Source organism: Silene latifolia, chromosome 5 (genome assembly GCF_048544455.1).
Source record: "Silene latifolia isolate original U9 population chromosome 5, ASM4854445v1, whole genome shotgun sequence".
Lineage (NCBI taxonomy): Eukaryota > Viridiplantae > Streptophyta > Magnoliopsida > Caryophyllales > Caryophyllaceae > Silene > Silene latifolia.
The window spans coordinates 609,788-637,765 of NC_133530.1; the positions used below are offsets into that span (position 1 = coordinate 609,788).

General features: G+C 39.9%; 2 protein-coding genes across 2 annotated transcripts; one reads left to right on the forward strand and one right to left on the reverse strand.

The window, feature by feature from the left end:
* Nucleotides 1-23,723: 23,723 nt before the first annotated feature.
* Nucleotides 23,724-26,123, reverse strand: LOC141657921 (zinc finger BED domain-containing protein RICESLEEPER 2-like). Its single transcript, XM_074465314.1, has 8 exons — nt 26,106-26,123; nt 25,843-26,024; nt 25,183-25,350; nt 24,869-24,980; nt 24,416-24,715; nt 24,081-24,374; nt 23,887-23,986; nt 23,724-23,785 (listed from the first exon to the last, which is right to left on the reverse strand). Exons 1-8 carry the CDS (start codon nt 26,121-26,123, stop codon nt 23,724-23,726), a joined length of 1,236 nt encoding a protein of 411 aa, XP_074321415.1.
* A 719-nt stretch (nt 26,124-26,842) lies between these two features.
* Nucleotides 26,843-27,978, forward strand: LOC141656269 (uncharacterized). Its single transcript, XM_074463095.1, has 2 exons — nt 26,843-27,201; nt 27,391-27,978. The coding sequence occupies exons 1-2, from the start codon at nt 26,960-26,962 to the stop codon at nt 27,827-27,829; spliced, it is 681 nt and encodes a 226-aa protein (XP_074319196.1). The 5' UTR covers nt 26,843-26,959; the 3' UTR covers nt 27,830-27,978.

The window sequence follows — 27,978 nt, forward strand, 5'->3', positions numbered from 1 at the left end:
TTCGATTTCAGCCTCAAATAACGAGCTTTAACACATTTTTCACGATAATCCGAGTTTCGGCGAATCTTTGGTTTGTGGCACACCGGCACCCACAAATGTCATCCGTTGGTGCTCAAACTTTGCGTGGCCGCTTTATCTGACCAAAGGAACTTTCTATGTGATTTCCGGAGAATTTTGTTCCGGGACCCCGGAATCCTGAAAAACCGTGTATTATAAACTTCAACTTTAACCGTTCGGAAGGTCGAACCAGACCTTGTTTCTTTTTCTCCCTGTTTTTCAATCACGCGTCCGAGCTCATTTCAGGAATCAACCTGTTCGATTTCAGCCTCAAATAACGAGTTTTAACACATTTTTCACGATAATCCGAGTTTCGGCGAATACTGGTTTGTGGCACACCGGCACACCCAAATGTCTTCCGTTGGTGCTCAAACTTTGCGTGGCCGCTTTATCTGACCCGAGGAACTTTCTATGTGCTTTCCGGAGAAGTTTGTTTCGGGACCCCGGAATCTCGAAAAACCGTGTATTATATATACACTTCAATTTCAGCCGTTCGGAAGGTCGTACCGGACCCTGTTTCTTTTTCTCCCTTTTTTTCAATCACGCGTCCGAACGCATTTCAGGAATCAACCTGTTCAATTTCAGGAATCACCCTGTTCGATTTCAGACTCAAATAACGAGCTTTAACACATTTTTCACGATAATCCGAGTTTCGGCCAAAGCTGGTTTGTGGCACAGCGGCAACCCCAAATGTCTTCCGTTGGTGCTCAAACTTTGCGTGGCCGCTTTATCTCGACCGAGGAACTTTCTATGTGATTTCCGGAGAATTTTGTTTCGGGACCCCGGAATCCCGAAAAACCGTGTATTTTACACTTCAATTTCAGCCGTTCGGAAGGTCAAACCGGACCTTGTTTCTTTTTCTCCCTGTTTTTCAATCACGCGTCCGAGCTCATTTCAGGAATCAACCTGTTCGATTTCAGCCTCAAATAACGAGCTTTAACACATTTTTCACGATAATCCGAGTTTCGGCCAAAGTAGTTTGTGGCACACCGCAAGCAACCCCAAATGTCTTCCGTTGGTGCTCAAACTTTGCGTGGCCGCTTTATCTAACCCGAGGAACTTTCTATGTGATTTCCGGAGAATTTTGTTTCGGGACCCCGGAATCCCGAAAAACCGTGTATTATATACCTCAATTTCAGCCGTTCGGAAGGTCGAACCGGACCTTGTTTCTTTTTTTCCCTGTTTTTCAATCACGCGTCCGAGCTCATTTCAGGAATCAACCTTTTCGATTTCAGCCTCAAATAACGAGCTTTAACACATTTTTCACGATAATCCGAGTTTCGGCGAATGTAGGTTTATGGCACACCGACACCCCCAAATGTCTTCCGTTGGTGCTCAAACTTTGCGTGGCGGCTTTATCTGACCAAAGGAACTTTCTATGTGATTTCAGGAGAATTTTGTTTCGGGACCCCGGAATCCCGAAAAACTGTGTATTATACAATTCAATTTCAGCCGTTCGGAAGGTCGTACCGTACCCTATTTCTTTTTCTCCCTGTTTTTCAATCATGCGTCCGCGATCCATTCAGGAATTAACCTGTTCGAGATCAGCCTCAAATAACGAACTTTAACACATTTTTCACGATAATCCGAGTTTCGACCAAAGCTGGTTTGTGGCACAGCGGCAACCCCAAATGTCTTCCGTTGGTGCTCAAACATTGCGTGGCCGCTTTATCTGACCCGAGGAACTTTCTATGAGATTTCCGGAGAATTTTGTTTGGGGACCCCAGAATCCCGAAAAACCGTGTATTATACACTTCAATTTCAGCCGTTCGGAAAGTCGAACCGGACCCTGTTTCTTTTTCTCCCTGTTTTTCAATCACGCGTCCGAGCTCATTTCAGGAATCAACTTGTTCGATTTCAGCCTCAAATAACGAGCTTTAACACATTTTTCACGATAATCCGAGTTTCGGCGAATCTTCGGTTTCGCACACCAAAGACCCCAAATGTCTTCCGTTGGTGCTCAAACTTTGCGTGGCCGCTTTATCTGAACCGAGGAACTTTCTATGTGATTTCTGGAGAATTTTGTTCCGGGACCACGGTATCCCGAAAAACCGTGTATTATAAACTTCAACTTTAGCCGTTCGGAAGGTCGTACCAGACCCTGTTTCTTTTTCTCCCTGTTTTTAAATCACGTTTCCGAGCTCATTTAAGGAATTAACCTGTTCGATTTTAGCCTCAAATAACGAGATTTAATACATTTTTCACGATAATCCGAGTTTCGGCGAATTCTGGTGTGGCACACCGGCACCCCCAAATGTCTTCCGTTGTTGCTCAAACTTAGCGTGGCCGCTTTATCTAACCTAAGGAACTTTCTATGTGATTTCCGGAGTATTTTCTTCCGTGACCCCAGAATCCCGAAAAACCGTGTATTATACACTTCAATTTCAGCCGTTCGGAAGGTCGTACCGGACCCTGTTTCTTTTTCTCCCTGTTTTTAAATCACGTTTCCGAGCTCATTTAAGAAATTAACCTGTTCGATTTTAGCCTCAAATAACGAGATTTAATACATTTTTCGCGACAATCCGAGTTTCGGCGAACTCTGATGTGGCACACCGGCACCCCCAAATGTCTTCCGTTGGTGCTCAAACTTTGCGTGGCCGCTTTATCTGACCCGAGGAACTTTCTATGTGATTTCCGGAGAATTTTCTTCCGTGACCCCGGAATCCCGAAAAACCGTGTATTATACACTTCAATTTCAGCCGTTCGGAAGGTCGTACCGGACCTTGTTTCTTTTTCTCCCTGTTTTTCAATCACGCGTCCGAGCTCATTTCAGGAATAAACCTGTTCAATTTCAGGAATCAACCTATTCGATTTCAGCTTCAAATAACGAGCTTTAACACATTTTCCACGATAATCCGAGTTTCGGTCAAAGCTGGTTTGTGGCACAGCGGCAACCTTAGATGTCTTCCGTTGGTGCTCAAACATTGCGTGGCCGCTTTATCTGACCCGAGGAAGTTTATATGTGATTTCCGGAGAATTTTTTTTCCGGGACCCTGGAATCCCGAAAGACCGTGTATTATACACTTCAATTTCAGCCGTTCGGAAGGACGTAACGGTCCCTGTTTCTTTTTCGCCCCGTTTTTCAATCACGCGTCCGAGCTAATTTTAGGAATTAACCTGTTCGATTTCAGCCTCAAATAACGAGCTTTAACACATTTTTCACGATAATCCGAGTTTCGGCGAATGCTGGTTTCTGGCACACCGGCACCCCCAAATGTCTTTCGTTGGTGCTCAAACTTTGCGTGGCCGCTTTATCTGACACGGGGAACTTTCTATGTGATTTCTGGAGAATTTTTTCCCGGACCACGGAATCCCGAAAAACAGTGTATTATAAACTTTAACTTTAGCCGTTCGGAAGGTCGTAACGGACCCAGTTTTTTTTCTCCCAGTTTTTCAATCACGCGTCCGAGCTCATTTTAGGAATCAACCTTTTCGATTTCAGCCTCAAATAACGAGCTTTAACAAATTTTTCACGATAATCCGAGTTTCGGCGAATGCTGGTTTGTGGCACACCGGCACCTCTAAATGTCTTCCGTTGGTGCTCAAACTTTGCGTGGCCGCTTTATCTGACCCGAGGAACTTTCTATGTGATTTCCGGAGAATTTTGTTTCGGGACCCCGGAATCCCGAAAAACCGTGTATTATACACTTCAATTTCAGTCGTTCGGAAGGTCGAACCGGACCTTGTTTCTTTTTCTCCCTGTTTTTCAATCACGCGTCCGAGCTCATTTCAGAAATCAACATGTTCGATTTCAGCCTCAAATAACGAGCTTTAACACATTTTTCACGATAATCCGAGTTTCGGCGAATGCTGGTTTCTGGCACACCGGCACCCCCAAATGTCTTCCGTTGGTGCTCAAACTTTGCGTTGCCGCTTTATCTGACACGAGGAACTTTCTTTGTGATTTCTGGAGAATTTTGTTCCCGGACCACGGAATCCCGAAAAACAGTGTATTATAAACTTCAACTTTAGCCGTTCGGAAGGTCGTACCGGACCCTGTTTTTTTTTCTCCCAGTTTTTCAATCACGCGTCCGAGCTCATTTTAGGAATCAACCTTTTCGATTTCAGCCTCAAATAACGAGCTTTAACACATTTTTCACGATAATCCGAGTTTCGGCGAATGCTGGTTTGAGGCACACCGGCACCTCTAAATGTCTTCCGTTGGTGCGCAAACTATGCGTGGCCGCTTTATCTGACCCGAGGAACTTTTTATGTGATTTCCGGAGAATTTTGTTTCCGTAATTCCGAAAAACCGTGTATTATACACTTCAATTTCAGCCGTTCGGAAGGTCGTAACGGACCTTGTTTCTTTTTCTCCCTGTTTTTAAATCACGTTTCCGAGCTCATTAAGGAATTAACTTGTTCGATATTAGCCTCAAATAACGGGCTTTAATACATTTTTCTTGATAATTCGAGTTTCGGCGAATTCTGGTGTGTGACACACCGGCACCCCCAAATGTCTTCCGTTGGTGCTCAAACTTTGCGTCGCCTCTTTATTTGACCCGAGGAAGTTTCTATGTGATTTCCGGAGAATTTTGTTCCGGGACCACCCCGGAATCCCGAAAAACCGTGTATTTATACACTTTAATTTCAGCCGTTCGGATGGTGTATCGGACCTGTTTCTTTTTCTCCTGTTTTTCAATCACGCGTCCGAGCTCATTTCAAGAATTAACTGTTCGATTTGACCTCAAATAACGAGCTTTAACACATTTTTCACGATAATCCGAGTTTCGGCGAATTTGGTTTTCAGGCACACGGCACCCACAAATGTCATCCGTTGGTGCTCAAACTTTGTGTGGCCGCTTTATCTGACCAAAGGAACTTTCTATGTGAATTCCGGAGAATTTTGTTCCGGGACCCCGGAATCCTGAAAAACCGTGTATTATAAACTTCAACTTTAACCGTTCGGAAGGTCGTACCAGACCTTGTTTCTTTTTCTCCCTGTTTTTCAATCACGCGTCCGAGCTCATTTCAGGAATCAACCTGTTCGATTTCAGCCTCAAATAACGAGTTTTAACACATTTTTCACGATAATCCGAGTTTCGGCGAATACTGGTTTGTGGCACACCGGCACACCCAAATGTCTTCCGTTGGTGCTCAAACTTTGCGTGGCCGCTTTATCTGACCCGAGGAACTTTCTATGTGATTTCCGGAGAAGTTTGTTTCGGGACCCCGGAATCCCGAAAAACCGTGTATTATATATACACTTCAATTTCAGCCGTTCGGAAGGTCGTACCGGACCCTGTTTCTTTTTCTCCCTTTTTTTCAATCACGCGTCCGAACTCATTTCAGGAATCAACCTGTTCAATTTCAGGAATCACCCTGTTCGATTTCAGACTCAAATAACGAGCTTTAACACATTTTTCACGATAATCCGAGTTTCGGCCAAAGCTGGTTTGTGGCACAGCGGCAACCCCAAATGTCTTCCGTTGGTGCTCAAACTTTGCGTGGCCGCTTTATCTGACCCGAGGAACTTTCTATGTGATTTCCGGAGAATTTTGTTTCGGGACCCCGGAATCCCGAAAAACCGTGTATTTTACACTTCAATTTCAGCCGTTCGGAAGGTCAAACCGGACCTTGTTTCTTTTTCTCCCTGTTTTTCAATCACGCGTCCGAGCTCATTTCAGGAATCAACCTGTTCGATTTCAGCCTCAAATAACGAGCTTTAACACATTTTTCACGATAATCCGAGTTTCGGCCAAAGCTGGTTTGTGGCACACCGGCAACCCCAAATGTCTTCCGTTGGTGCTCAAACTTTGCGTGGCCGCTTTATCTAACCCGAGGAACTTTCTATGTGATTTCCGGAGAATTTTGTTTCGGGACCCCGGAATCCCGAAAAACCGTGTATTATACACCTCAATTTCAGCCGTTCGGAAGGTCGAACCGGACCTTGTTTCTTTTTCTCCCTGTTTTTCAATCACGCGTCCGAGCTCATTTCAGGAATCAACCTTTTCGATTTCAGCCTCAAATAACGAGCTTTAACACATTTTTCACGATAATCCGAGTTTCGGCGAATGTAGGTTTATGGCACACCGACACCCCCAAATGTCTTCCGTTGGTGCTCAAACTTTGCGTGGCCGCTTTATCTGACCCGAGGAACTTTCTATGTGATTTCCGGAGAATTTTGTTCCGGAATCCCGAAAAACCGTGTATTTATACACTTCAATTTCAGCCGTTCGGAAGGTCGTACCGGACCATGTTTCTTTTTCTCCCTGTTTTTCAATCACGCGTCCGAGCTCATTTCAGGAATCAACCTGTTCGATTTCAGGAATCAACCTCTTCGATTTCAGCCTCAAATAACGAGCTTTAACACATTTTTCACGATAATCCGAGTTTCGGCGAATGCAGGTTTATGGCACACCGACACCCCCAAATGTCTTCCGTTGGTGTAACACCCCGATTTATGAAGGAGCCTTTAGCAAGACATTCCCTAATAAACCGGACTGTTACCATCTCGGTTTCCCGAGGTAGTGAATAACAAATTAAACTCCAAGGCAAAATATATAATTACTTTAACTTAATTATTACAAAACCTCTTTTACATCAAATTACAAGGAACTAACATAAATGAAAGTGAAAGTCTTCTAAATGATGATCTAGCTACTAAGTCTTCTGATCCAGTGTCTCACGCCCATCAAGCTCCCAGCCTATCTCATAAACCTGTCAAGCCTGCTCCCCAATATTTGGATCGTCACAGGTGTTCACGAATACACAGGGTCAACCACGAGGTTGAGTAGGGAATACAATGAAACAACAAAATATGATATGCATGCTCCTCCGTCACCTCCATCTCCATCTCAACTCATATCTCATAACCCGGAACACCCAACCATACCGATCCCCAGAGACTATATATCGACCGTAGCCGATCGCCATTTCCTTGTTGAGGACACCAGGGCAAGTCTGCAGAACCCCCCGGGCCTTATCACAACATCATCTTCACCACACCACATCACCACAACATCCTCCATCTCCAATGCATATGAATGCTCAAAAGAAATTAATGCAACACAATATATATATCTTTGAACTGATCAATCATAAAATCATGCCGGTTACCAAATGTTGTGATAACATACTCAATACGATCAATTCAGTCAATCACCTTCCAGTATATGAATCATAACGTAAACCAACAGCCACGAAGCAAGTCAACGTTCACAGTTTGGTCATACGAAACACAAACAAGTCAACACAATTCAACATCAACGATAATAAGTCAAGTGTATTTCCCTACCTTTTCGCAATCCGAGCACACACAAGCAATCACTTATGATCCTTCACTTATCCATCACCTACATAACATAATTATGTATAATTACCATCTACTCAGTCAATTAATCATGCACATAACCTAGACTCATCATAACTTAATAGGAATATCAATTTAAAGAACAAACACGACTTTTCTCCCGATTTTCCTGCTCATTCATGGACTCGGTATAAAATGAATAAATAATTCCAGAAAATTCGAATTGATGCAAGGCCAATTGAATTGAAACCCCATGAGTCTTAGCTACAATTTATATCTAACGTGTTTTTCTCAAATTCCAAACTTATCAAGGGTTTTCAGACTGATTTCCAAAAACTGACAGAAACCGTCGCATAAAAAGTATTGATTCATAAAACGAGTTTGACAAATGATTCTTAAGTAAAACCAATGCCTAACTCATCTAAACTCTTTAAATTAAATATATGAAAAAGAAACAGCACCAATTCAATATCTAAATTATGTTTTAGAAGTAATCTTTCAGCCTCTACTGATTTGCGTACTTTTTAGATAGACGTTCACAAATAATTTCTTCAGGAAAAACTACACGGTGAAATGCTACCAATTTTCACAAGCATAAACTAGGCTTGGAATAAACATGAGTCTCTTCTTTAACTTTTTGCATCCCACGGTTTTAAGACAGGTAAAACACTCAAATAACACAGACCAACGAATCTGTAAATTGCTGTAACTATTCCATTCATTTATCTCATACAATTTATAATCAAAAACCCCCAAACCAATTCTAGGGTTACGAAAATTATCCCAATACTACTATAATTATGCTAATAATTGAATAAAGAGGTAATAGGATAGTCTACTTACGAAATAGGATGAGAATAGGCTGAGACATCGCCTCGCAATTCCTCACGCGGCTCCCTTCACACACGGCTCCCTCTTCTCTCTTTTCTCTCTTTTCTCATGGTTAAAATGAATATGGTGATAGGGAGATTAGGGTTTGGTTAGATGGGTTATACATATAGGATAGGTGCTATTAAGACGATACGGGCCTAGCCTAGATAGATTAATTAAAACTCGAGTCACATAATTACCCGAGTCACAAATACACTACACGACCCAGCTGGTAACTCGGCCTAATATAATATCATATTAAAATACCGGGTATTACAGTCTACCCTCCTTAAAAGAAACTTCGTCCCGAAGTTTACCCTCTCTACCAACCAACGCAAACGAATTATGAAACGCATATACAAAAGTATGTAAGGCACCCACCAAATTGAATATTAAACGCAGTATTACATTCCACCCTCCTTAAAATAAACTTCGTCCCCGAAGTTTAACCATAACAGAAACACATCATGTAACACTCCAACATAACCCACACAACGCATAACCAATATAGCCAAACTGAGAAATCACACATGAAAGTATAAAGATTTTACAATCCTACCCTCCTTAAACATGGTTACATCCCCGTAACCTTCATTATTATAACAAAAGTTCTCAAACTACTGCTAACAACTAAAAGAGGATAAAAGATTCACAACTCACGTTCAAGTTAACTAATTCCTACTAAAGACAATCAATATACAAGCTCTCTCAAGGAAGTTACAGTTACTGCTGCTACAGCACATCGCCACGGATCGGAGCAAAAGCCATGTTGAATAACTTAAGACATTTCAGTATTAATCTAAACACTCTTCATATCAATCAATACATGCAATAACATTCACAGGATCTGCTTGTCAATCTAATTTATACATTACTACTCAGGTTACAAAGATGAAGATGCTTAGGTGCTCATATATGGTTCATGTCAAATAGCATATTTTCCAAGAAATATTGGTCGAATGACGAATGACGAATGCACATTGATTGGCAAATTTTACAAGCTTATTGGTCGAGTCAGTCAAGCGAGTAAACAGCGACATTGGAAAGTTAACATACAATACTATCATACATAAAATTTCATTCTTGGTGTTAAATATATTTAAACTGCACCCAACACCATGACATAAAAGATTAAATGTATTTAACTACACCAATTTTACAAATATTCATTACATATCATGCTAATATCAACATACCATGTTAACACACAACTCACTTAAATCACCACATTACATTTCCCGTTTTGACATTCGTAACTAACCACAACCCACTAATTCACTACATGAACGAACAACATGACTAAATTAACCCACTATTTGTGACTCCGTTCTAGCTTCATTCCCCAGACTAGCAAATATCATGAAACCATACAACCGGATTAATCGGCCGGAAATCTCATTCGAATTTATACTCACACGACAAAACTTAACTTCATTTTCAAAACTTTTACTTTCATACTGGACGGTGAATAACTTTCTTAACATAAATCTTATAACAGAGCCGTCCATAGAATCCATTTGACTCAAAATCAGATAAACTTAACTCAATTCCTTCAAACAATACAAGCTTAGATGTCGACTCATATTTCGTAATTTCTGGGTTCATCTTATTCATTTCAGTCCTATCTTTACTAATGAACGACTATTACCTCAACATCAGGATTTTAGTTGCACTTCTTTACTCAGTTATATTCACGGCTAACACGACTACAACATTTAATCGGAGACCTTTTAGATAGTACACATTCCCTGGTGACGTCTCAGCAAAGCATACGATTCGTACCATGATGTAAAGCAAGTAACTACAAATTAACTGTGTTCAATCAAAATTTTACCTCTTTATTACAGATCTATTTATCACGGGTTGCATGGTCACACAAAAGTATAAGTACCAACTCAATCACATGTTAAATTTTAAAACGATTTATCACGTCATAAGAACTAGACAAGAGTCTAACCATATAGTCAATATAAGAAGATTATTAGTTTAGATCGGAGGCACATTATAAAATTCTCTGTTAAACTCCTTACGGAACCATCGACTGTGCGTCATGAGTAATTAACTTAATAATGTAGAAGTCAAACAACTGAAATTACAATTGAGTATTAATGGTTATATGATTCACAATAACAACAAAATTACTTCCATATCACACATATGTTTAACATTTTAGCAACCATACCATTCAATTGTATCCATCAACTCAGTATAATTCATTGTCAGCAAAATAAAAGATATCGCATAAACAACTTAAACACGTACATATACCATCATATAACTTGTAAAACATTATCTATGACAAAAGATTAGCAAGGTGAACAAGTTCTCTGGTTTGCACGGTTTGAACAAATAGGCAACTCGCGGCTCAATTAAACGTAACTATAACGACTATCATTTAAACATACGCATAACATGTGAATCATCAAAGGGTTATCTCATTATAATTCATAGCGACGGTTCGAGAATATATTTCAAATATCGTAACTATATCGTAACTATATCAAACTATATTTCAAATATCGTGACAATTGCAACAATCACCTTAGCATTTCATGACAATACAACTATGAACATATCCAATAAGGAGCAACAACACTATTTTATTATCATATCATAAGTTTAGGTTAAACTGAGATAAATTAATGCAATGAAAGTAATAAGTATAACTATAGGCACAAAGACTCACATAAAAGACATTAGAACTCAGATGACATCCTACATGTGTGAACATTTAGACATACTCATTACTACCATCCATGTGTAAACATTTGAACATAATTATTATAAATATTCATGCGAGTATATTAGAACAATCAAGTTAACATTTAACGCCACCAACTTTACCAAGATATGACAATATAGTTTTATATTTATATATATCGACCACTATACAAATATGATGAACACACCAGAGATATTACAACATGCCAAGCATAAAATATGCAAACAATTGGACTCGTATAAAATATTTCACCCTCGATTAAGAATCAAATTAAGCTATTCAATTTCACTCATACTATCATGCCAACAATGTTATAAACTAAACTTTAATTTTTTTTATCACTAGTTAAGATACATAACCAATGAATATGCGTGCTACTATCATCATATAAGGACACTATAATTTCACATTAATAAGGCTCATGAAATAATCGAACAACTGCATGAAAACTCAACATAGCATTCACATTTTAAAAGTTATGATTCACGTTGTAACTTCCAAAAAAATCACGAATAAATAACCGTTCAACGAAAACTTGAGTTATATTACTTTTTATAACATACAGAGAGTTAATAGTTCGTGAGAAAAAGAATGAGGTCCAAAGCTCAAGAATTCAATTTTTAAAGGATTCTACAACTCAGTTGGTCCAAACAAGTATGTGACAGCAATTGGTCCGAAACTTGGGTCAGTTTGCAAAACTTACCATTTAATATAGATACATCAAGAATTTTCGTGGCTTATCAATTTGAAAACATATGCGAATCTTCTGAACGATGGAGTTAGAATTATGCAAAAATTATTAATACAATTTAAATGAGGATTTTTACAAAATCGTTGGTCGAAACATCACTGCACAGGAACTTCCTGACCACAGCCCACTAAAATATTTATTACTCCTAATCCATATATTCTATAAGTATGAAACCAACGCCAAATGAACACTAACTCACGAGGCTATCTTTCATAAAATTTTCATCCATAGGCAATAAACAGAAAAGAAATGGCAGTAAGGTCAATTAAAGAGTAAAATCAAACAAAACGAGTTTCAGCACTAGGTCATTCTTTACTATGTTACAAGCTCTTATGAACATACTATGTATACTAACCCATCCCAACTTAAATCTCACACTTTGTACTTACGTAAACATCTATCCCATAGAATCCCTTCGCATCTCGATCTACTCCTTACATCTAAATCACGATTGCTATGACTAGAAACAAGCAATTCAATAGTGTTTCTGATTACTATCACAATACTATACTAGCATGGCTTCGGGATCACATAACCGCATATCACTAGACATAATAGCACTATCAACACGTCATTCACATCCATCGAGATAAATATCATCAATTCGCAATTATTTTCACGCTCACGATTACCACAATCCAACACTTCATTGATTATCAATCTGAACACGAAAATTTATTTCTCATCTCTACAACATCATATGATCACGTCATCATTCATACAAAATACTTACCGTGACGTTGTCCTGCAGAATGGTTAGAATATATGGGTCTCAAGGTATACATCAACTCGATTATATCCAAGGTTTTCCTTCTAACTACCCCATTCACTCAATTTTCTCTCGGGTTACCTGGTTCAAAACTGAGAGGGCAAAAGAGCACGTATTAAGGGCGCCTTCTTAACCGCACTTTGTGAGCTCCTAATGAGTTTATTCCCAGGGGTTCATTTTATTTAGACACATCCTACGTTCATTGGGTTCATTGGTTTAGGCCTGAGGATCGTTCTCTCTGATACCACTTTGTAACACCCCGATTTATGAAGGAGCCTTTAGCAAGACATTCCCTAATAAACCGGACTGTTACCATCTCGGTTTCCCGAGGTAGTGAATAACAAATTAAACTCCAAGGCAAAATATATAATTACTTTAACTTAATTATTACAAAACCTCTTTTACATCAAATTACAAGGAACTAACATAAATGAAAGTGAAAGTCTTCTAAATGATGATCTAGCTACTAAGTCTTCGGATCCAGTGTCTCACGCCCATCAAGCTCCCATCCTATCTCATAAACCCGTCAAGACTGCTCCCCAATATTTGGATCGTCACGGTGTTCACGAATACACAGTGGTCAACCACGAGGTTGAGTAGGGAATACAATGAAACAACAAAATATGATATGCATGCTCCTCCGTCACCTCCATCTCCATCTCAACTCATATCTCATAACCCGGAACACCCGTCATACCGATCCCCTAGTAGACTATATATCGACCGTAGCCGATCGCCATTTCCTTGTTGAGGACACCAGGGCAAGTCCTGCAGAACCCGCCCTTTGGGCCTTATCACAACATCATCTTCACCACACCACATCACCACAACATCCTCCATCTCCAATGCATATGAATGCTCAAAAGAAATTAATGCAACACAATATATATATCTTTGAACTGATCAATCATAAAATCATGCCGGTTACCAAATGTTGTGATAACATACTCAATACGATCAATTCGGTCAATCACCTTCCAGTATATGAATCATAACGTAAATCAACAGCCACGAAGCAAGTCAACGTTCACAGTTTGGTCATACGAAACACAAACAAGTCAACACAATTCAACATCAACGCTAATAAGTCAAGTGTATTTCCCTACCTTTTCGCAATCCGAGCACACACAAGCAATCACTTATGATCCTTCACTTATCCATCACCTACATAACATAATTATGTATAATTACCATCTACTCAGTCAATTAATCATGCACATAACCTAGACTCATCATAACTTAATAGAAATATCAATTTAAAGAACAAACACGACTTTTCCTGATTTTCCTGCTCATGGCAGACTCGGTATAAAATGAATAAATAATTCCAGAAAATTCGAATTGATGCAAGGCCAATTGAATTGGAACCCCATGAGTCTTAGCTACAATTTATATCTAACGTGTTTTTCTCAAATTCCAAACTTATCAAGGGTTTTCAGACTGATTTCCAAAAACTGACAGAAACCGTCGCATAAAAATTATTGATTCATAAAACGAGTTTGACAAATGATTCTTAAGTAAAACCAATGCCTAACTCATCTAAACTCTTTAAATTAAATATATGAAAAAGACCCAGTACCAATTCAATATCTAAATTATATTTTAGAAGTAATCTTTCAGCCTCTACTGATTTGCGGACTTTTTAGATAGACGTTCACAAATAATTTTTTCAGGAAAAACTACACGGTGAAATGCTACCAATTTTCACAGGCATAAACTAGGCTTGGAATAAACATGAGTCTCTTCTTTAACTTTTTGCATCCCACGGTTTTAAGACAGGTAAAACACTCAAATAACACAGACCAACGAATCTGTAAATTGCTGTAACTATTCCATTCATTTATCTCATACAATTTATAATCAAAAACCCCCAAACCAATTCTAGGGTTACGAAAATTATCCCAATACTACTATAATTATGCTAATAATTGAATAAAGAGGTAATAGGATAGTCTACTTACGAAATAGGATGAGAATAGGCTGAGAAATCGCCTCGCAATTCCTCACGCGGCTCCCTTCACACACGGCTCCCTCTTCTCTCTTTTCTCTCTTTTCTCATGGTTAAAATGAATATGGTGATAGGGAGATTAGGGTTTGGTTAGATGGGTTATACATATAGGATAGGTGATATTAAGACGATACGGGCCTAGCCTAGTTAGATTAATTAAAACCCGAGTCACATAATTACCCGAGTCACAAATACACTACACGACCCAGCTGGTAACTCGGCCTAATATAATATCATATTAAAATACCGGGTATTACAGTTGGTGCTCAAACTTTGCGTGGCCGCTTTATCTGACCCGAGAAACTTTCTATTTGATTTCCGGAGAATTTTGTTCCGGCACCCCGGAATCCCGAAAAACCGTGTATTTATACACTTCAACTTCAGCCGTTCGGAAGGTCGTACCAGACCTTGTTTCTTTTTCTCCCTGTTTTTCAATCACGCGTCCGAGCTCATTTCAGGAATCAACCTGTTCAATTTCAGCCTCAAATAACGAGTTTTAACACATTTTTCACGATAATCCGAGTTTCGGCGAATGCTGGTTTGTGGCACACCGGCACACCCAAATGTCTTCCGTTGGTGCTCAAACTTTGCGTGTTCGCTTTATCTGACCCGAGGAACTTTCTATGTGATTTCCGGAGAATTTTGTTTCGGGACCCCGGAATCCCGAAAAACCGTGTATTTTATACACTTCAATTTCAGCCGTTCGGAAGGTCGTACCGGACCCTGTTTCTTTTTCTCCCTGTTTTTCAATCACGCGTCCGAGCTCATTTCAGGAATCAACTTGTTCAATTTCAAGAATCAACCTGTTCGATTTCAGCTTCAAATAACGAGCTTTAACACATTTTTCATGATAATCCGAGTTTCGGCCAAAGCTGGTTTGTGGCACAGCGGCAACCTTAAATGTCTTCCGTTGGTGCTCAAACTTTGCGTGGCCGCTTTATCTGACACGAGGAACTTTCTATGTTATTTCCGGAGAATTTTGTTTCGGGACTCCGGAATCCCGAAAAACCGTGTATTATACACTTTAATTTCAGCCGTTAGGAAGGTCGTACCAGACCCTGTTTCTTTTTCTCCCGTTTTTAAATCGCGTTTCCAAGCTCATTTAAGGAATTAACCTGTTCGATTTTAGCCTCAAATAACGAGCTTTACTACATTTTTCACGATAATCCGAGTTTCGGCGAATTCTGGTGTGTGACTCACCGGCACCCCCAAATGTCTTTTGATGGTGCTCAAACTTTGCGTGTCCGCTTTATCTGACCCGAGGAACTCTCTATGTGATTTCCGAAGAATTTTCTTCCGTGACCCCGGAATCCCGAAAAACCGTGTATTATACACTTCAATTTCAGCCGTTCGGAAAATCGTTCCGGACCCTGTTTCTTTTTCTCCTGTTTTTCAATCACGCTTCCGTTGGTGCTCAAACTTTGCGTCGCCGCTTTATTTGACCCGAGGAAGTTTATATGTGATTTCCGGAGAATTTTGTTCCGGGACCCTGGAATCCCGAAAGACCGTGTATTATACACTTCAATTTCAGCCGTTCGGAAGGACGTAACGGACCCTGTTTCTTTTTCGCCCCGTTTTTTAATCACGCGTCCGAGCTAATTTCAGGAATTAACCTGTTCGATTTCAGCCTCAAATAACGAGCTTTAACACATTTTTCACGATAATCCGAGTTTCGGCGAATGCTGGTTTCTGGCACACCGGCACCCCCAAATATCTTCCGTTGGTGCTCAAACTTTGCGTGGCCGCTTTATATGACACGTGGAACTTTCTATGTGATTTCTGGAGAATTTTGTTCCCGGACCACGGAATCCCGAAAAACGGTGTATTATAAACTTCAACTTTAGCCGTTCGGAAGGTCGTACCGGACCCTGTTTTTTTTTTCTCCCAGTTTTTCAATCACGCGTCCGAGCTCATTTTAGGAATCAACCTTTTCGATTTCAGCCTCAAATAACGAGCTTTAACACATTTTTCACGATAATCCGAGTTTCGGCGAATGCTGGTTTGTGGCACACCAGCACCTCTAAATGTCTTCCGTTGGTGCTCAAACTTTGCGTGGCCGCTTTATCTGACCCGAGGAACTTTCTATGTGATTTCCGGAGAATTTTGTTTCGGGACCCCGGAATCCCGAAAATCCGTGTATTATACACTTCAATTTCAGCCGTTCGGAAGGTCGAACCGGACCTTGTTTTTTTTTCTCCCTGTTTTTCAATCACGCGTCCGAGCTCATTTCAGAAATCAACCTGTTCGATATCAGCCTCAAATAACGAGCTTTAACACATTTTTCACGATAATCCGAGTTTCGGCCAAAGCTGGTTTGTGGCACACCGGCAACCCCAAATGTCTTCCGTTGGTGCTCAAACTTTGCGTGGCCGCTTTATCTGACCCAAGGAACTTTCTATGTGATTTTCGGAGAATTTTCTTCCGTGACCCCGGAATCCCGAAAAACCGTGTATTTATACACTTCAATTTCAGCCGTTCGGAAGGTCGTGCCAGACCCTGTTTCTTTTTCTCCTGTTTTTCAATCACGCTTCCGTTGGTGCTCAAACTTTGCGTCGCCGCTTTATTTGACCCGAGGAAGTTTCTATGTGATTTCCGGAGAATTTTGTTCTGGGACCCCGGAATCCCGAAAAACCGTGTATTTATACACTTCAATTTCAGCCGTTCGGATGGTCGTACCGGACCCTGTTTCTTTTTCTCCCTGTTTTTCAATCACGCGTCCGAGCTCATTTCAAGAATTAACTTGTTCGATTTCAGCCTCAAATAACGAGCTTTAACACATTTTTCACGATAATCCGAGTTTCGGCGAATGCTGGTTTGTGGCACACCGGCACCCACAAATGTCATCCGTTGGTGCTCAAACTTTGCGTGGCCGCTTTATCTGACCAAAGTACCTTTCTATGTGATTTCCGGAGAATTTTGTTCCGGGACCCCGGAATCCTGAAAAACCGTGTATTATAAACTTCAACTTTAACCGTTCGGAAGGTCGTACCAGACCTTGTTTCTTTTTCTCCCTATTTTTCAATCACGCGTCCGAGCTCATTTCAGGAATCAACCTGTTCGATTTCAGCCTCAAATAACGAGTTTTAACACATTTTTCACGATAATCCGAGTTTCGGCGAATGCTGGTTTGTGGCACACCGGCACACCCAAATGTCTTCCGTTGGTGCTCAAACTTTGCGTGGCCGCTTTATCTGACCCGAGGAACTTTCTATGTGATTTCCAGAGAATTTTGTTTCGGGACCCCGGAATCCCGAAAAACCGTGTATTATACACTTTAATTTCAGCCGTTCGGAAGGTCAAACCGGACCTTGTTTATTTTTTCCCTGTTTTTCAATCACGCGTCCGAGCTCATTTCAGGAATCAACCTGTTCGATTTCAGCCTCAAATAAGGAGCTTTAACACATTTTTCACGATAATCCGAGTTTCGGCCAAAGCTGGTTTGTGGCACAGCGGCAACCCCAAATGTCTTTCGTTGGTGCTCAAATTTTGCGTGGCCGCTTTATCTGACCCGAGGAACTTTCTATGTGATTTCCGGAGAATTTTGTTTCGGGACCCCGGAATCCCGAAAAACCGTGTATTATACACTTCAATTTCAGCCGTTCGGAAGGTCGAACCGGACCTTGTTTCTTTTTCTCCTGTTTTTCAATCACGCGTCCGAGCTCATTTCAGGAATCAACCTGTTCGATTTCAGCCTCAAATAACGAGCTTTAACACATTTTTCACGATAATCCGAGTTTCGGCGAATGCTGGTTTATGGCACACCGACACCCCCAAATGTCTTCCGTTGGTGCTCAAACTTTGTGTGGCCGCTTTATCTGACCCGAGGAACTTTCTATGTGATTTCCGGAGAATTTTGTTCCGGGACCCCGGAATCCCGAAAAACCGTGTATTATATACACTTCAATTTCAGCCGTTCGGAAGGTAAACGAGGACCATGTTTCTTTTTCTCCTGTTTTTTTCAATCACGCGTCCGAGCTCATTTCAGGAATCAACCTGTTCGATTTCAGGAATCAACCTCTTCGATTTCAGCCTCAAATAACGAGCTTTAACACATTTTTCACGATAATCCGAGTTTCGGCGAAAGCTGGTTTGTGGCACAGCGGCACCCCCAAATGTCTTCCGTTGGTGCTCAAACTTTGCGTGGCCGCTTTATCTGACCTGAAGAACTTTTTATGTGATTTCCGGAGAATTTTGTTCCGAGACCCCGGAATCCCGAAAAACCGTGTATTATACACTTCTTTTTTTTCGGTAAAATGTAAGTATATTACTGAAAAAATGTGACCATACATCAATTAGTCCAGTGGTCTAAAGACCCATCCCGGAACTAAAAGACACAAAACTACTACTGGCCCAATACAAAACTACTACCGGCCCAATACAAGCCCACATAAACCAACATTACTACACACTCTTTTCCAGTCACTAACCTATTCTGGACAACAATCCCAGGAGACTCATCCCTTACCCTTTAAGCTCAAAAAAAGCATCTCCTTCATGAATTAAACCCGATTCCTCTGTCGTAATCTGGGTTCAGTCAGGTACAATTCCTAAATCCTTCCAGCCACTCTCTGTCTCGTAACCCCAGAATCTCCTCGGAGTTCAAGGTACGATCAGCCACCTCCTTCACGATTTGTCTGCTCAATTTCATTGGGTTAATTAGCAGCCGTTCATGTTTACAAAGGTTTCTTTGCTTCCAGATGCCATAGATGCATGCATTAATGATGGCGATGATGAAGTCCCTTCTAATTCCAGAACCCCTCAAACCTCTCCTCCAATCTGTGGTAACATCAGTTGGGATATTTTCTCCAATCAATCCGCCTACTAGTTGACGGACTCTGGAGCTATACACACATGCAAAGAAACAGTGCGCGGCCGTCTCAGTCTCTGAACCACATACCTCACAGGTATCATTGACACTTATCCCGAATTTACAAAGCTTATCCTTAGTGTTTAGAGCTGTATGCATATAAATCCAGGAAAGAAATCTATGTTTAAGGAGTGTATATTTATTCCAGACGAACTGATGCCACTGAACTCTCTCCCCTTTATCTCTGATGGTGTCATACCCTTTAGCAATAGAATATTCATTTCCCTGATCCATGGTCCAGATGAGATTTTGGTAGGATTCTTGATAAATGGACTTGACATAGCATATCTTCCTCCATGACCAGCTCGAGTTATTAGTAGGAGCATACTCAAGCCAGTTTTCTCCTTTTATGTACACACCATTAACCCATTTGACCCATAATAGGTCTGGTTTGGATGCCAACCACCAGACCAATTTCCCAACAGCTGCCTTATTCCACTGAATAGCACATTTCAGACCAAGGCCACCTTCATTCTTAGGCCTACAAATTTTTCCCCAGGAGACAAGAGGAGACCTCAGATAGTCAACCCCTCCAACCCATAGGAAGTTCCTACAAATGTCCTCAATTCTTTTGAACACTCCTGCAGGTAGAATGAAGATACTAGCCCAATAATTATCCCTTGAGAACTGATTGAACTAGGACCAATCTACCTGCATATGAGAGTTTCCTAGCTCCCAAATTTCTGATTCTCTGAACTATTTTATCAATGAGAGGCTTACAGTCCTTAGCATTAAGTCTAGTGGTTTTAATAGGAACACCTAGATATTTGAAAGGTAAAGTACCTTCTACCATCCCTGAAATCCTCAAGATGTCCTGTTTCAAATTCTCATTAACCCCATTGAAGTAGGCATTGGATTTGCCCTTGCTCATATGAAGTCCTGAGGTTTTAGAGAAAGTAGCAAATGATCTTAGGATGGTCATCATAGAGATATCATCTCCCTTGCAAAACATCAACAGGTCATCTGAAAACATGAGGTGAGTGAGCTTCATCTGTTTGCATAAAGGGTGATATTTAAACTCATTAACCCCAGTAGAATAAGTTAGAATCCTAGACAGATACTCCATGCACACAGTGAAAAGAAGGGGAGACAGTGGGTCTCCCTGCCTCAACCCCCTTTCACCCTTAAAAAAACCAAAGACATTGCCATTAAGATTGAGTGAATAGCTTGCTGTTGTTACACATTGCATGATCCATTCCTTGAATTGCTTTGGAAATTTTAAGGCACTGAGCATTTGATATAAGAACTCCCATTCCACTGTGTCGTAGGCCTTTTGTATATCCATTTTGAAAAGACACCTAGGAGAGACAGCCTTCCTTTCATATAGCCTAATAATGTCTTGGCAAATGAGTATGTTTTCCATAATGCTCCTCCCTTGAATGAACCCCCCCTGATTCTGAGAAATCAGGTCTGGTAAAATTTTTGCCAACCTGCTACATAAGATTTTGGAGATGCATTTATAAATGACATTGCAACAGGCTATAGGTCTATATTGAAGGACACTAGTGGGTCTATCTATTTTAGGAATAAGAGTGACCAGAGTGGCGTTGATCTGCTTAAGGATTAAGCCAGACTCAAAAAAATCCAAGATAGCTGCAGTAACATCATCACCCACTATATTCCAACTATCCTTAAAAAACTTGCTTGAAAACCCATCTGGACCAGGGGCCTTGTCATCAGGAATCTGAAAGAGCACCTCTTTGATCTCTTCTTTAGTAACTGTAGCCATAAGAATGTTCCTATGAATATCAGTGCACACCTTTCCTTGCCTCACAATAGATTTCTTGACCCTTGAAGTAGGAGCTTTGGAACCTAACAACATGGTATAGTAGCTCAAGAATGCATTCTGGATGCCCTCTTGATCATTGTGAGTTCTGTTCCATTGATCATTAATCTGGTAGATAACATTTTTATTCCTTCTTGCCCTCAAAACTCCATGAAAATAAGTAGAGTTAGAATCACCATCCTTTAACCAATGAGCCTTGGCCTTCTGTTTAAGATAATCCATTTTAGCAGAATACAGAATATTGAAAGTTTGATTGGCTTCATATTCCTGTTGAATGAGATCTTTGTCCCCTGGACTAGCACTAACCTGTTCTTGCAACTTCTTCAATCCCCGAGTTGAGCTATGTCGCTTTATTCTCAATGTCGAGAAATGAGATTTGTTCAATTTTTTCAGACCAGGTTTTAAAAGTTTCAGCTTCTTAACTACCTTGTACATTTTAGTGCCATAGAACTCATTTTGCCAGACCTGAGACACACAATCCTGAAAACCAGCAGCTCCACTCCACATATTAAAGTATTTGAATGGCCTATGCTGATTTCCCCCAAGAGGACCTTTACTCACTAAGCATGGGTTATGGTCAAACTGACCTTCAGGTAAAAAATTAGCAATATAATCAGAGAAACTGTCCATCCAGTCTTGATTCACCAACCACCTATCCAACCTACTATACACTCTTGTTTCTGGAGGCTGCTTGTTATTGCATGTGTAAAAAGCTCTCGTGGCAGCAATGTCCATGACCCCACACTCTTGTATACAATCATGAAACGGTTCAGTCACAGCCTCTGTTTAGCCGTTCGGAAGGTCGTACCAGACCCTGTTTCTTTTTCTCCCTGTTTTTACACCACGCGTCCGAGCTCATTTCAGGAATCAACCTGTTCGATTTCAGCCTCAAATAACGAGCTTTAACACATTTTTCACGATAATCCGAGTTTCGGCGAATGCTGGTTTGTGGCACACCGGCACCCCAAATGTCTTCCGTTGGTGCTCAAACTTTGCGTGGCCGCTTTATCTGACCCGAGGAACTTTCTATGTGATTTCCGGAGAATTTTGTTCCGGGACCCCGGAATCCCGAAAAACCGTGTATTATACACTTCAATTTCAGCCGTTCGGAAGGTCGTACCGGACCCTGTTTCTTTTTCTCCCTGTTTTTCAATCACGCGCCCGAGCTCATTTCAGGAATCAACCTGTTCGATTTCAGGAATCACCCTGAATACCTGTTCGATTTCAGCCTCAAATAACGAGCTTTAACACATTTTTCACGATAATCCGAGTTTGCGAAAGTGGTTTTTTGTGGCACAAATGGCACCCCCAAATGTCTTCCGTTGGTGCTCAAACTTTGCGTTGTCGCTTTATCTGACCCGAGAAACTTTCTATGTGATTTCTGGAGAATTTTGTTCCGGGACCCCGGAATCTCGAAAAACCGTGTATTGTTTGGTGACCCCTTATTTTGTAAATTGGGGGAGTCTTATACTCGTACTTCCTAGGAGTTTTCAATTCTTATATGACATGTGAATTTAACCACCTAATCTCTCATGGTCATTGGAATATCCTTGGAAAAACAAACTCCAGCATTGCAAGTTTGCAACCAAACATATTAATGCAATTTATGTGAATTCAGATATAGAAATTAGAATAATGTGAATTACAAACTAACACATGAAATTAATCCTATATGTACTAAACGAGGATTTCTCATCTCCAAAGTTGTTGCTAATAATCTTTGTTACTATTAACCAAGCCTTAAGACACTTGTTCACATGTAAATTCGACTTATGCAAATATTTTGTAAAACAATTAATTTTCATGTAGATGATTTTGTATCCGAGATTAACTAGTGATTCAGTTAGCAGGTCTATTTATTGTTAAGTAGTCAACGAACATGGCTACAATTCTACAACTTGATGAATGTTTATGTTATGAGACAACTTGATAATTTAATGAAACCGGAATGGTATAGTTTGACTGTAAAAGTTGATGAGTTTAGGGTATTCATAGTTTAATCTTTCTCTCTTAGAAGCTATTAAATGTACCAACTTTCCTATTGGACCACTACTATGATAAAACTCGACAAGATTAGGGCATGTTAAGAGCTCCTTGAATGGCAAAATTATAAATCGGCAAAATCGATTTTAGAATGAAATCAAGTGGTGAGCATAAACCGCATATCCTATCTATAGGGCTGTTCATTGGTCCGGGACCGGACCGGACCGGACCAAACACCTTGGACCAAAGACCAAATAACGCTGAAATGGTGGACCGTGGACCGGACCATATTATATCGGTCCGGTCCGGTTTGGTCCTTGGCCAACACGTGGACCGGACCGGACCGGACCGGACCAAATGGACCATATTATCTTAAAAATATCCAAGATTAAAACGATTATACTAACAACGGTATTCTTCCGGCAGTACTCCTTGAACAATTCTAGATGAAAACTCATAGTAACATTATTCTTAGATAATAATAAATACGGAGTTTATCCTTAATGGACACAAGGCGTAAACAATCTTAAAAACCAAAATACAAAATTGAAATACGAATGTCTGATCTTGTTTTCAGCAAAAATAAAAACTAGAACTAAAGTTTTATTGAATAACTATGAAGAGTGAAGTATTGAGTTCTTGAGTAGTTAGCTTCCAGTTATGCATTCATAGGATCCACGCCATCTACCACATTATCGTCCAAGTTTATATCGTCCAAATCTGTAGAAGTAATTGGATAAAGTATGTTAAAAACTTAGAATGTGTTGTAATACAATTAGCCATTATGAGAATTTTGAAGCTACTAAGCTGCTGCATCTTACCTTTCTCAAGATTTTCCAAGTCTTCCAAGAGGTCGTCTACATTAATTTGTTCTCCAGCCATACGAAACCAGTCTTGAGCGCAAATAAGAGCTTGAACCATCTTTAATACAAGATATATATATAATCAGAATGAAGAAATAAAAACAACATTGTATGATATTCAAATTTGTGATAATAAAATATTAAAAAATTACCTTTGGAGTTAATGAGCTTCGAAACTGATCAAGAGTGCGCCCTCCCGCACTGAATGCTGACTCCGAGGCAACAGTAGATATTGGCATTGCAAGTACATCTCTGGCCAGACGAGAAAGAACGGGAAAGCGAGGACTTTGAAGCTTCCACCATGATAGTATATCGAAGGGTGTTTCTTCAGAATCATGAATTAAGTTAGCCTCATTCATATACCTTTGTAACTCGGTCTTTATAAGTCCCCCGCCTCCTGGGCCACTTGAGAGCTTTCTAATTTGACTCATTATTTGTCTATGCACCTGATTTCCCCTTAGAACAGCACTAACTGATGAACAATTACCCACTGATGCAACATTCTTGGGAGTCTAGTATGGGAATCTGAGGGTTTATATTTCATCCAATACTCATCAAAAAGATCCTCCAATTCACGTTTTACTTTATCAGTCATAAATTCTCCCTTAACATCTCCATACATATCAGATAAAGCAATCTGAATGCCAACCAACTTCACTCTAGGATCAAGAATTGCTGAAATATATATCAATGTATTCATTTTGTTTATATTACCCCAATATTTGTCACACTTCGTTTTCATCTCACTTGCCATATCACTAAAGGTTTTATCAGAACCACTATCCAACTTTGAAATCATATCATATATAGAAACAATATCAAAGAATAAGGAGTTAGTGATGACATATAAAGATCCGGAGATACGTCGAGTCAAATCATAAAAACCTTCTAAAAACACCGATATGTATCGACTCTTTCCCAATCAATAGCATTGGGATACCCCTACTTCTCCTTGAAGCTCAATCATAAAATGGGGATCTTTCCTTGCATATTTACCAAAAGCACTCTCAAATTTTTGAGCAGTATTCAACATAATGTAGGTAGAATTCCACCTAGTACACACATCAAGACACAAAGAAGCCTTAGTTTCTATAGACTCTGATTCTACACACTCATTAAATCGTTTAAGCCTACTAGGAGATTGCCTAATAAATTTCATGGCTCGAAATACGCTTAACCGAACTCTCATAGACTTTCAATCCATCGCACACTATAAGATTCACAATATGTGCAATGCATCTCATATGCGTGTACCTTCCATCAGCTACACAATCACCTCTTCTTTGCATATTTGCTCTGATCAGTGAACAAGCAACATCATTGCTACTAGCATTATCAACTGTTATGGTAAAAAGCTTAGACAACAATCCCCATTCCCCTAAACATTTCTCAATGGCATCAGCAATGGAATCACCCTTATGACTAGAAATAGTACAAAAGTTCAGGATTCTCTTTTGTAACTTCCAGTCATTATCAATGAAATGGGCTGTGAGACACATATAATTAATTCTTTGGATAGAGGTCCAAGTGTCAGTAGTAACACAAACTCGTTGACAAGAGGTTTCAAGAAATTCTTTCAATTTCAACCTTTCACTCACATATAAGTCGTAACAATCACGTGTAATTGTACTACGAGAAGGCACACAAAACTCAGGGCATGCAACATTCACAAAGTGCCTGAATTTCTGTTAACTTAATCTCTCCTTTTTCACCAATTCGTTAACTTAATCTCTCCTTTTTCACCAATTGGTTCCAAAACCAATTTCTGTTGTTTTTCTCTATCCTTATTATCAGGATTTTTAATACAAGTCTTATAATGCCTATTCAAATTTTTGGTACCATTTTGGGTTTAGCTTGGTAGATAATATCGCAAAGATTTACACTTAGCAATTCTATTACCAGCAGCATCCTTACCTTTCATCAAAGTGATCCCAAGCTTTTGATCTTTTTGAGAGGGGTTTCCTTTTCACAAGTAATCTTTTTGTTGTCTTCGACCTCCTCTTAACAGGCTCTTGTGATTCTACTTCAATATCGATTGCCTCAACATCTTCCTCAATTTGCACGAAGTCTACATCCTCACCAAATCCAGTTGCCATCTGTATATATAAAAGAAAAAATAATGTCAGAATGTTAATAAACATTACACGGACAAATATCACTAAAAAAATGAAGAATACATGGCAAGTTGGATCCATTACTTTACCTTCTTGGTTTGCAGTGCAGTACAAAAGTTTGTTTATTCCTATTTATAATAAGGTGTAGGGTTTAATAATTTGATGAAGATCATAGAGTAGCCGTGAATCCAATCTAAAGTAAAGATTTGATTATATCTCTTTACTGGATTTAAAAAGATCATATAATAACAAACTAGGGAAAAAATGATATTGGTAAAATTTTATTTTATAATCTTATTTTTACTAGATTTAAAAATATCATATGAAATTATTGATTATAAAATTCGGTCCACGGTCCGGTCCACGGTCCTTTCGGGTTGGTCCAGGACCGGACCGAAGACCAAAGTAGCGAAATTTGGTGGACCGTGGACCGGACCGTATATTATTCGGTCCGGTCTGGACCGGACCAAATGGTCCGGTCCGGTCCGGTCTTTGGTCCGGGCCACCGAGTGAACACCCCTACCTATCTAGACTTAATTATCAGATGAGATATCCAAAATTTCGTATCAAATTCGGAGCGGATATTAAATCGGTTTGAATAATGGGGTTTTTGGAGAGCGCTAGAAATGGGTATGGACTTAAGAAGTGGGGAGAGTGTAAGTAAAAGGGCCAAAAAAAGGGATGAGAATGGGAAGTATACAAGTAGTGGAGGTGGGAGTGAAGGGGCAGTCCAATAATGAGATTGAAACCGGCCCAGGCCCAGTGATGAGATTAAAAATGAAAAATGTGATCCACAAAATAATAGACAGCATATATGTCATCTTATCACAACAATAACACAGCCATCCATTCATTCATTTTACATATGCGAGCATAGATAGAAGCTGGAAGTGGATTGAGTTGAGTGAATAAGAAGAATGGGAGCTCTCAAGTTAATGCACTTAACCCTGCTACTCAACCTCCTCTCAAACCCGAATCATAGTGAGGATCAATTACGCGTATTCCCACCAACATGCGAGCGCATTGAGTGCCCAACCTATGATGTTATTCAGCAATCCAATGGGTTTGAAATTCGTCGCTATAATTCTTCCATTTGGATGTCCACTTCTCCTATTCAGGACATCTCCCTTGTTGAGGCCACTCGTACTGGCTTCTTGACGTATGTTTCCTTTTCTCTTCGTTCTTCTTTTCTGTTTTATTCATTTCCTATTTTCTCATTTTAGTCTTTATTTAGATGTTAAAGACCATGATATGAATACCGGGTAGGCTATTTTACTACATTTGTGGTTGATAAAATGAAAACCATGATAGATAGATAGATAGATTGGTTTAATTTTGTTATGGACAGGCTATTTGATTATATACAAGGGAAAAACGAGTACAGTAAAAAGATAGAGATGACAGGTCCAGTGATGACTCAAGTATCGCCAAGTGACGGTCCCTTGTGCGAATCGTCATTCGTGGTGAGCTTCTATGTCCCTAAGAAGAACCAGGCAGACCCTCCTCCCGCAGAAGGACTGCATCTCCAGAAGTGGGAAACAACATACATTGCAGTGAGACAGTTTGGTGGTTTTGTATCGGATTATGGAGTTGGGGAAGAAGCGGCTGCATTGGAAGCCAGCCTTGTTGGTTCCAAATGGGCTCCTGCCATTGCAAAGACCAGAACAGATGATCCAACCTCGAGTTATATTGTTGCTCAGTATAATTCTCCGTTCGAGTTTGAGAACAGGGTTAATGAGATTTGGTTCAAGTTTGACATCAAGGATGTTATTGCTCATCAAATGTGATAGATTTTGTAATGCAGGGTTACTCAACCTCTTTTCATATTTCTAAATAAATTAAATGTCTCCATCCAAACACTATTTCTGCTTTTATGTAATGAATGAATATACATATGTATGTATGTGGAATACAAAGGAGAACACAATTTTCATTA

What these genes read in the sequence shown, in the direction of transcription:
- LOC141657921 (XM_074465314.1), bottom strand. An exon ending in TGGGATCACTTTGATGAAAG is followed by an intron (nt 25,351 to 25,842) that starts GTAAGGATGCTG and finishes TACTATTTCTAG; the next exon opens with TCATAAGGGTGATTCCATTG. An exon ending in AGCTTCAAGGAGAAGTAGGG is followed by an intron (nt 24,716 to 24,868) that starts GTATCCCAATGC and finishes ATGATTTCAAAG; the next exon opens with TTGGATAGTGGTTCTGATAA.
- LOC141656269 (XM_074463095.1), top strand. Translation starts at nt 26,960, where the DNA reads ATGGGAGCTCTCAAGTTAATGCACTTAACCCTGCTACTCAACCTCCTC. An exon ending in ACTCGTACTGGCTTCTTGAC is followed by an intron (nt 27,202 to 27,390) that starts GTATGTTTCCTT and finishes TGTTATGGACAG; the next exon opens with GCTATTTGATTATATACAAG.